This window comes from Corticium candelabrum, chromosome 7 (assembly GCF_963422355.1).
Source record: "Corticium candelabrum chromosome 7, ooCorCand1.1, whole genome shotgun sequence".
NCBI classification, from domain to species: Eukaryota; Metazoa; Porifera; class Homoscleromorpha; order Homosclerophorida; family Plakinidae; genus Corticium; species Corticium candelabrum.
Window position 1 is genome coordinate 116,084 of NC_085091.1, and position 10,765 is coordinate 126,848.

At 40.3% G+C, this 10,765-nt stretch overlaps 1 protein-coding gene across 2 annotated transcripts; it reads left to right on the forward strand.

Annotated features, from left to right (window-relative positions):
- The first annotated feature begins 2,574 nt into the window (after positions 1-2,574).
- On the forward strand, positions 2,575-10,506 carry LOC134182018 (uncharacterized). 2 transcript variants are annotated; one of them, XM_062649328.1, is made up of 16 exons: positions 2,575-2,806; positions 3,864-4,042; positions 5,040-5,096; positions 5,163-5,211; positions 5,289-5,324; positions 6,000-6,064; positions 6,185-6,346; positions 7,374-7,467; positions 7,532-7,592; positions 8,285-8,663; positions 8,744-8,827; positions 9,224-9,281; positions 9,353-9,429; positions 9,498-9,635; positions 9,711-9,919; positions 10,162-10,506. In XM_062649328.1, exons 1-16 carry the CDS (start codon positions 2,620-2,622, stop codon positions 10,382-10,384), a joined length of 2,058 nt encoding a protein of 685 aa, XP_062505312.1. In that variant the 5' UTR covers positions 2,575-2,619; the 3' UTR covers positions 10,385-10,506. The 2 variants fall into 2 exon arrangements, with proteins under 2 accessions (XP_062505312.1, XP_062505313.1); XM_062649329.1 differs by lacking the exon at positions 2,575-2,806 and having other exon boundaries at positions 3,903-4,042; positions 5,020-5,096.
- The last annotated feature ends 259 nt before the right edge of the window (positions 10,507-10,765 follow it).

Genomic DNA, 10,765 nt, shown 5'->3' on the forward strand with positions numbered 1-10,765 from the left:
GAGGTCTAACTAAGCTGTTGTGAGTAAACTAAATCTACATATCTAGGAAGCCTACAACGACGCCTTGATCCGTCAATCGTGGTGTAATCCGCATACTTTGTAAACAGCGCGTCCTACATGATACCATGCAACAGTCCATCATGCGTTGTAGCAGGTTCCTAGATAATCAAGAGCTCGAATTTTACTGCTTCGCCTTCTCACCTTTCTTGAATCAATCATTTATTGTTCAGCTGAAACGTGAGTGAGCATCATAGAAAGACGTCATGAAAGAAATGTGCGCCGTTTTGATTTTACGTATCAGACTGAAACAATTATTTCTATAAATTTAGTACTTCTAAGACAGAACATCAGATAATTGAATACCTGAGTCGGATAATTGAATGCCCGAATGGGATAACTGAACGCCCAATTCGGATAACTGATTGCCCGAATCGGATAATTGAACGCAGAATACTCTAGTTGTCTTCAATTTTTCGTTCACGCTTCAATTGTCTCACTCGTTTATTAGCTGAGATAGGCGCGTAACAATGGTCGCGTAGTCACGTGATAATGGTTGCGTCACAATAATTTCTGTCAAAGTAACGCGCGGAAACTCAAAAAACAGACTTTTCCCTTCTTTTAGCTTTTTTCTTTCCATTCCGTTTGTCACGCATCAGTCTCCTTTGCTCTTTAGTCGCGTAAGGGAGCAAAATCGAGAGTCGTTTCACTCTTATCGTCATGAAATTACAATTGAGTCGACCCCTCGAAAGGGGACACGTTATTCAATTTTTAGCGCATATGTTACGGAGTCAAAATTGCATTCATCTGGCATCGTCGTTTTGTCGATCCGTCTTTCCGTTTTGCCATAAATCCATATGACAAGTGCTGACGTACGCATATATATAAATATATAAATATACTAGTAAATGCTCGGTTAGCATTGTGTTTGGCGAGCGATGGTGTTCCGTCTTTACCTATTCGCGTAACAATGGTTGCGTTACGTAGCAATAGTTTCTGTCAAACAAACGCGTTGACTCAGGAAACAGACTTTCAGTTGCTCTTCTATAGTATTTTGCGTTCGATTATCCGAATCCGGTGTTCAATTATCCAAATCCGGTGTTCAGTTATTCTATTCAGGCGTTCAATTATCCGATTCATGCGTTCAATTATCCGTTGCTTACCGCTGTTGTGCAATATCATGGAAAACTGAATAACTTACATAGTCTGCGGTTGGGCAGCTGCTCAAATATCATCATTCATCAGCTGTATAGACGCAATAATTTGTAGACTTTTAGTTGCTCTTTTATAGTATGTTGCGTTCAGTTATACGAATGAGTTGGTCAATTATCCGAATTGGGCGTTTATTTACCCGTTGCCAGGGGCTGTTGTGCAATATCATGTAAAACTGAATAACTTACCTAGTCTGCGGTTGGGCAGCTGCTTAGACATCATCATTCATCAGCTGTCTAGTCGCTATAATTTTGTAATTAATCTTGACTTTAGTGTAAATATTTAGTAAGTGTTGTACGATAATTTCTTTTGCACTAATCTTGGTGTCCCACGTTTCCGCGGATGTCTAACTAAGCTGTTGTGAGTGAACTAAATCTACATATCTAGGAAGCCTACAACAACGCCTTGATCCGTCAATCGTGGTGTAATCCGCATACTTTGTAAACAGCGCGTCCTGCGTGATACCATGCAACAGTCCATCATGCGTTGTAGCAGGTTCCTAGCTAATCAAGAGCTCGAATTTTACTGCTTCGCCTTCTCACCTTTCTTGAATCAATCATTTATTGTTCAGCTGAAACGTGAGTGAGCATCATCGAAAGACGTCATGAAAGAAATGTGCGCCGTTTTGACTTTACGTATCAGACTGAAACAATTATTTCTATAAATTTAGTACTTCTAAGACAGAACATCAGATAATTGAATACCTGAGTCGGATAATTGAATGCCCGAATGGGATAACTGAACGCCCAATTCGGATAACTGATTGCCCGAATCGGATAATTGAACGCAAAACACTCTAGTTGTCTTCAATTTTTCGTTCACGCTTCAATTGTCTCACTCGTTTATTAGCTGAGATAGGCGCGTAACAATGGTCGCGTAGTCACGTGATAATGGTTGCGTCACAATAATTTCTGTCAAAGTAACGCGCGGAAACTCAAAAAACAGACTTTTCCCTTCTTTTAGCTTTTTTCTTTCCATTCCGTTTGTCACGCATCAGTCTCCTTTGCTCTTTAGTCGCGTAAGGGAGCAAAATCGAGAGTCGTTTCACTCTTATCGTCACGAAATTACAATTGAGTCGACCCCTCGAAAGGGGACACGTTATTCAATTTTTAGCGCATATGCTACGGAGTCAAAATTGCATTCATCTGGCATCGTCGTTTTGTCAATCCGTCTTTCCGTTTTGCCATAAATCCATATGACAAGTGCTGACGTACGCATATATATAAATATATAAATATATAAATATATAAATATATAAATATATAAATAAAATATATCTCGAGCTCAATTGACATGACAAGAGAGAGGCTCGCTTCGCTCGCCAATTAAGTTAGTTGGTCTAGTCTAGTCACGTGAGACCGGAGAACGTTTGATCATCGTTCACCTCTCGCGCGGAAGTTTGTGTTTACCATGAAGTCTTCTTCTGATTCTAATTATCTATCTCTGTCTGCCATTGGAGGCTTGAAGGGACAACGAGGCTCTTCTCTCAGCTTCGAAAACATCGACGTTGTAGTCAATGAAAGAGAGAAGAAGATCCTACACTCAGTAACAGGAAGCGTAAAACCAGGAGAAATGCTGGCGATTATGGGACCGAGTGGTAAGACAAATAAGTAGATAGTACGTCGACATGTCTATACATTTAGACTTGACTGTAGATATCCACGTGTGTAAGTCTTGCTTACTGTACGTTGACTGTTACTTCTAATTTAGGAAGCTTAAAGTTGTCTCTATATTTAGTTCAAGATGACGCATCGTGATGAATGTACGTCAGAGTTTTGTTGACTGACGCTTTCTAGGAGGCTTACTAGACAAAGCCCGTGTCCACAGAATGGATTGCAATCCAATCGAGATCCTGTTGTCAGTGTGGACACAGCCTATGACTGCAAACACTGTACACATGTTGATCAAGGGGGCACATTATCACCAATTGCCTGGGCCCCTATGAGGGCATGGCAATGAACAACAATTAGGCCAAATATATTATAACCATACTGCGTATGCAAGCTGCGTGCATATAGGTATGTAATACAGCAAAGCCAAACGTAAAACTACCAAATGACACTATAGGATGTGTCCTAAAATTTCTAGTCTGTCATTCGTGTATATCTGCGTGACATCTCGGAGTTTCTATTTAGTAAGTCCGAGTTAGCAATGATTTCTCAATCACACCTTGAAAGATCGAGGGGACACGTGCCCCAATGCTCCCGCGGTTCCTACACTTACATAGATGATCATTTGTTAAACAATTGACATGATCAGTGATCAAGTTTCAACTTTAGAAGTCTTTGGGACAACACTCTTAGGGCATGCCATATCTTCAGTGACTTTGTGCAAATTCTTGTGGCTAAAGCACATTGTAAGGTATGCATTACTTGAATGAGTAAATTAATACAATTCGTGAATGTGTTAAATATTCTTTGTACATGTATCACAAGTTGAATGCTATTGTAGGTGAACTCAATAAATATGTTTGTTGATAACTGCTGTACAATAGAAAGTTATGATTTTGTTTGTAACTCAAAATGCTTCGTCACATATCAACATATGTCCACGTTGTATGACAACCAACTAATCATTGCAACACTTGTATAACAATGTGATAGTTTGTTGCAGATTGTTAGATTCTTTGTGTTGTATGTACAAAATCACTATAGGGGCAGGAAAGACGACACTCTTGAATGTACTGGCTGGACGTCTAAAGTCAGCTTACAGTCAGACAGGCCTGATCTGTGTGGACAATGAACCTCTTAACAAACGGCTGAAGAGGAAAGTGTCATATGTTCTCCAGGCTGATGTATTCTTCTCTTTTCTCACTTTGAAGCAAACTTTGATGGTAAGGAGATAGTGAATGCTCTATTTATCTCATGCACAGTGAATGGTTTATCTCATCGTGCAGAGTGCATCAGTAGGCTTTGTTGCATGGTCTGTCTGTCTGTCTGTCTGTCTGTCTTGCTGTCTATCTGTCTGTTAATGGTAGTATATTTCAAAACATGATTACTATTACAGGCTAAATAAAGTAGCTGTCTGTTTGTCTCTTTGTCTGTCTCTTTGTCTGTCTCTGTCTGTCTCTTTGTCTGTCTCTGTCTGTCAGGCTGTCTCTTTGTCTGTCTTTGTCTGACTGTCTGTCTGTCTGTTTGTCTCTCTGTCTCTCTGTCGTTCTGTTTGTCTGTCTGTCTGTCTGTTGCTCTGTCTGTCGCTCTGTTTGTCTGTCTGTCTGTCTGTCTGTCTGTTGCTCTGTCTGTTTGTCTGTTTTTCTGTCTGTCTGTCTGTCTGTCAATTTCATTTATTGATCACAAACTCTACGTTACATTTCTAACGCTGAATGCATACAAGCTACTGAGTTCAGCTGTCTGTTTGTCTGTCTGTCTGTCTTTCTGTCTGTCTGTCTGTCTCTTTGTCTGTCTATCTGTCTGTCCGTCTGTCTGTCTCTTTGTTTATATTTGTCTATCTGTCTGTCTATCTGTCTGTTAGCTAGTCAGTCTGTTTGTCTATTTGTCTGTTTGTCTGTTCTATCTATTTGTTTGGTTGTCACTACATATACTTTTGTCAGATTAATTTATACGCTGAATGTGAAAGACTACTAATAGTGTGCTTGTTTGAGTCAGTTGATTCACTGATGTATGCGGTTGTTGGTGTTTAGTATTTTATTTTATGTAATTATTTTTGCATACTGTGTGTGTATGCATGTGTGTGTGTGTGTGTGTGTGTGTGTGTGTGTGTGTGTGTGTGTGTGTGTGTGTGTGTGTGTGTGTGTGTGTGTGTGTCTTCGTGCGTGCGTGTACATATCTATGCATGTATATGTTTGTGTAGTAAAAATTGGGTTTGCACAGTATTCTGCTCTTCTACGGCTGCCTTCTTCAATGACAACTAGAGACAAGCTGAAAATGGTGTGCCACTGCAACAGCTAACTATAATCTTCATGTGATTTTATTTTGTTGTACATGTGATTGCAGGTAGCTCATGCTATTGATGTCTTAGGAGTGAGAGACTGTCAGGATACAAGTAACATATTTCTATTACTTGTCTGTCAGTGTGACAATCTTAATAACATTTTCTCTTGTTGCTTTGCTGTTGTTCAGTTTTTGGCAATGCTTTCTACTCTGGTTTGTCTGGAGGTAATTCTGCATTTGTTGTTATGAAGCGTAGCAAGTGTATGCTTTGAAAGTGTATGCTTTGAAAGTGAAGTGTGTGTGTGTGTGTGTGTGTGTGTGTGTGTGTGTGTGTGTGTGTGTGTGTCTGTGTCTGTGTGTGTGTGTGTCTGTGTCTGTGTCTGTGTCTGTGTGTCTGTGTGTGTGGTGCGATGGCTCAGTTGGTTAGAGAGTCTTCTATGGAGTGTTTACATCCGGAAACTTGCAGGGTTGCAGGTTCAAGTCACAGTGATGGCGAGCTAGGGCATAATTTCCTTGAGCAAGAAACTCACACACAATTGCCTCTCTTGACTCAGGAGTATAAATGAGTACCTGGTCATTGACTGGGGTGGCAAGGCCCCGACTGCGACAAAGTTCATCAGCCACTGGGGTCCAGGTGGGACTTTGGGTGCTCACACCACAGTTGGTGTTGCAGTTGGTGCTCGTGCAAGTATGTGGCCAGGCTCCAGGAGATTGCTCAGCACAGCCCATAGCTCCTGCGTTGTGGGGCATTACCGTAACGAATGGCAGCTTGTCATCCATTTGGCATTTGCCGTGTGTGTGTGTGTGTGTGTGTGTGTGTGTGTGTGTGTGTGTGTGTGTGTGTGTGTGTCACAATTTTCTGAGTTTTACAATGTCTTCATTGTGTGCATGTCTTTCCAGGCGAAAAGAAGAGAGCCAACATTGCATGTGAGCTGCTGACAGACCCAGCAATACTGATGCTCGATGTAAGATCTACATACAAGCATATTTTATTGCAAATTTTAGTTTAACGTTTATTCTACTCTACCGTCTTACTATTGTAGAGATTAGATCACATTTTCATTGTTGTCTGTGTTTTTATATAGGAACCAACTTCTGGTCTTGATTCGAGCACTGCTCTTAGTCTTTTGAAGACTCTTCGTCACTTGGCAATAAGAGAAGACAAAACACTTATTGCTACTATCCACCAGCCGTCAACTCAGTGTTACTATGAGTTTGATAAATTGCTTCTATTGTGTGAAGGAAAGGTAAGTGGAGTAGCTAGAGTACAGTGTAGGAATCAGTACACATGTCTTAGTGCTACTATTTGTTTTTATGTAATTTAATTTATTTATTAATTTATTAATTTTTATTTATTATTTATGTTTAGTATTTAGTATTTTTACATTTTATTTATTATTTATTTAATTAATTTGTATGTACTTTAGTAATATCAACAAGTATATAGTAGTAGTACTGTACTGTTGACTATAGTGACTGATATACTGTATTCGCCCGTAATAGCGCCCATACCGAAATAACGCCCATACCCGTATATACGCCCATGTGCAACAGGTCAGAACTTTCAGCCCGAAAAATGCCCATGCCCGACTATATGCTCATGTAGACTCAACCCAGTCTCTCTCCACCCTTGTCATTCTCCGGATTGTCAACGAGTCCGCCCATGCCCAAGTATAAGCCCAGGATACGCATGCACAGACAAAACAAAATGGGAACATTAACATTCGTCTCCATCTGTGTGCGTTTGATGAGCTGGTGTCAGTGGTAAGTGAAAGTGCTTACCACTAGACTCATGTCTTCATTGCAGTTACCCACCCTTTTGCTTTTGACAGGCTTCAGGCCGACCACTCTGGTTTGCATGTGTATACATATAGTGTTTAGTTTCTGCATGTATGTTGATGCTGTACGGATACCAGTACCTTTGATCTTGCAAATGGATAATTGCATGTATTTGTGGTATTTCTGTCTTCAAGTATTTAGATGATGACTGGCCAACTAACAGCATTTTGCGACCATGCATACGCTTAGGACCAAAATAATGCCCATGCCCTAGTATACGCCCAGAAGAAAGTGTTTCTTTTCTATATGCCCAGGGTGTTATTATGGGCAAATACTGTTTGTATGTGTGTGTGTGTGTGTGTGTGTGTGTGTGTGTGTGTGTGTGTGTGTGTGTGTGTGTGTGTGTGTGTGTGTGTGTGTGTGTGTTTGCAACAGATAAGATTCCTTTTCACAACTAAATTTGTTCACGACTTTGACACTTTTTCTGTGTATCAGGTTGTTTACTGTGGACCGACCAACACAGTCATCGATTATTTCACTTCGATTGGGTTTTCTTGTCCAGCTCACTACAATCCTGCTGATTATGCTTGTATGATATATGTACATGTCATATGAGTCATTCATAATACTAATGCATATGATGTGTTGTGTAGTGGAGTTGGTGACAGGTGATGAGTCACAACGAAACAGATTAACCGAATCATGGACAACAAGGTAGGCAGACGTATACGTACGATGTGGTTATTATAGTGTTTGATTTTTTATGTAACTATATAGTTGTTGTTGCATAAATGTATTTAGATCTTTAATTGAATACTTGTGTGTGTGTGTGTGTGTGTGTGTGTGTGTGTGTGTGTGTGTGCGTGTGTATTACTCTGTGTGTGTATTACTCTGTGTGCGTATTACTCTGTGTGTGTGTGTGTGTGTGTGTGTGTGTGTGTGTGTGTGTGTGTGTGTGTGTGTGTGTGTGTGTGTGTCTGTACGTAACAATACAAGGGATGTCTGTTTTCTTACAAACCTGTGACAACATGCAGAGACGTTTTGAGATCGATTGTCAGACAAGGAAGGAGGAACTAAATGTCTTGTCCATATGAATTGACAGACTGATATAGACAGATTCACAAGAAGTTGCACGTATAGACTACAAGACATTATGAGGTTGCCGGGCACACAATTGGACAAAATTCGGTCACACACAGTGACGCTCCTGTCGCATAACGAAGTGGTATTTTGTAGGGGCTAATAAGTGTTGTTTGTAGTACGTAGGATATGTAAAAATATGCAACCGTAGCTGAAATAATATTTTTATTGCATCCAAGAACATAGTGCAGTTAATTAAATATTATTAATTAAATACAAGTTTGGGTCATTTCTTATGTCCAATAACATTTACTGCTTTACATCAGGACTACGTCTTTCCTTGCCATTCCAAAACAACTGGAAGCAATACCAAACGATGATACACCGATTCACGCATTCAAGAATACACAGAAGAAACCTTACCACAACAACGAGTCCTCAGAAAGATTCATGTCGAAGGCTAATGGATGTGTCACTAATTCTCATCTGCTTGCTGAAGCTAATAGCCAGCAGTTGCAACGTCAGGACAGCTACTCGGACGCCATTAATGCTGTGTTTGTTGCTGTGGATTCTGGCAAGTCAGCCTATGATGTTGCAGAGACGCACAAGTTTCCAACTAGCTTTAGGATGCAACTCAACGTTTTGTCTCAGCGTTCTTTTCGTCAAGCAAAACCGGACATCCTTAGCAAGCTCGGCTTCATTCAAGTAAATTGCAGTGACTTGACAATAAATTAATTATTGTCGTTCTTGTTTGTCTACCATAATATTCTTATGTTTTCTACTAGAATGTTTTAGTTGCTTTAGTTGCCAGTTTGATTTGGTTCCAAGTTCCTCGTGAAGAGAAGAGTATTCGAGATCGAACGTCATTTGTAAGTTTCTCGTTTTTAGTTCGTAACGTACATCATACCAGTTTGCTCTCACACTGATTGTGTATACACTGTAGAGGATTTATGTCAATACACCATCTGTCTGTCTGTCTGTCTGTCTGTCTGTTTGTCTTTGTCTGTCTGTCTATCTGTCTGTCTGTCTGTTTGTGTTTGTCTGTCTGTCTGTCTGTTTGTTTATCTGTCTGTTTATCTGTCTGTCTCTCTATAATGAACCAGTCCTTCACAGCGAAATACTTTAAAACATTAGTAGACTTGGATCTGTACATTAAATATCTGTCTTCTGTCTGTCTGTCTGTCTGTCTGTCTCTCTGTCTGTTTGTCTATCTGTTTGGTTTGTGTTTGATTTTCAATGTAATGTTAAAAATTGTTGCTGTGAAGTTCTTCTTTCATGCAACTTACTGGGGATTCCAACCAGTTGGCCAGGCAGCTTTGGCATGTGAGTTAATTATCTCTTTGTTAAATTGTGTGGATCCAATTGCAACGTTACCACGACATACTGACTTGTAGTTTCTCAAGAAAAAGCAGTTGTCATGAAGGAACGAGCTGCTGGTTCATATCGCCTTTCAGCATACTATCTTTCCAAGGTAAGGCAGCATGCCATCACACTATGCCATGCTCTTGTATCGAGACCATTTACTGTATCATTCTACAGTGTTTCAGTGAAATACCACTGATTATTGTTTTACCATTCATGGAGTTCACAATTGCCTACTTCATTGCTGGCATGCATGGTCCAGGTCAATGGATTCTGTCATTTTTCATTCTTGTCGTCAGTTGCTTTGCAGCCCAGGTGAGTGAGTGTACACACAACAGTCTTTGTTCATTAGCCTCACAACTGCAGCATTTGAGGTAACTTCTGTCTTAGTCTCTTGGATTATTTGTTGGAGCTCTGATTTCAAACTTGAAGGAAGCTCTCACTGCATCTCAAATCGCATTGCTAGCATCGATGCTTGTGGGTGGCTTTTATGTTTTGAATTTACCAGCGTGGATTCAATGGATACAATACCTCTCATTTATTACTTACACATTTGATGCTTTCCTGGGTCTGGAGTTTACAGACGCCTCTCCGTTCAGGTAGTGTGTGTGTGTGTGTGTGTGTGTGCCTGTTTGTCTGCCTGTCTGCCTGTCTCGTCTCTCTGTCTCTCTGTCTGTCTGTCTGTCTGTTTGTCTGCCTGTTTGTCTGTCTGTCTGTCTGTCTGTCTGTCTGTCTGTCTGTCTGTCTGTCTGTCTGTCTGTGTTGCATGTTCTGTTTATAACAGACAAATAGACATAAACACACATGTTGAAATAACTTTTCATGACTATTTGAACTTTAGGTGTGATCCCGTTCAATCAACGTTTGCTGTGTGCAAGAACGTTAACAGTACGTCTACTATTACTGGAAATGGTTTTGACTACCTCATCTCTGGTGGAGATATCTTACGAGACCTGAATGTCACTCTTACTCCATGGCAGTGTGTCCTCAGTATAATATTGTATAGTCTAGGTTTTCGTATCTTGACTTACTTGGCATTGCGGTACCTCCACAAACCAAAATAGCTTCTCTATTTTCAATGCAATAGGCAAAGACATTTTTGTATTTGCTTTGATAATACGGTGATGTACGAAATTAAATTCTATTATTATACACTGCAATGAGATATAAATTCTCGTGTACTATATCTTTTGTAGTGCTGTCACTCCAATGGCATGTGACTAAATTGTTCTCGGGTAACCAGTCCGCTCTTTCGGTTTACTTCCGGCAGGGAAAGTCCGGGAGAACTGGTAAACTTCCGTGATGTCGCTCGTCATTCCCTAGGTTCCACTATAATCTCTATAATTACCCTTTCAGAGATCAACTTTAATTTTTGGTATGTACATGTAGGATCTGGAAGAAGCTCGCAAGTGCGTACTAAATGTCTACACGTAGAGACCGAAGTC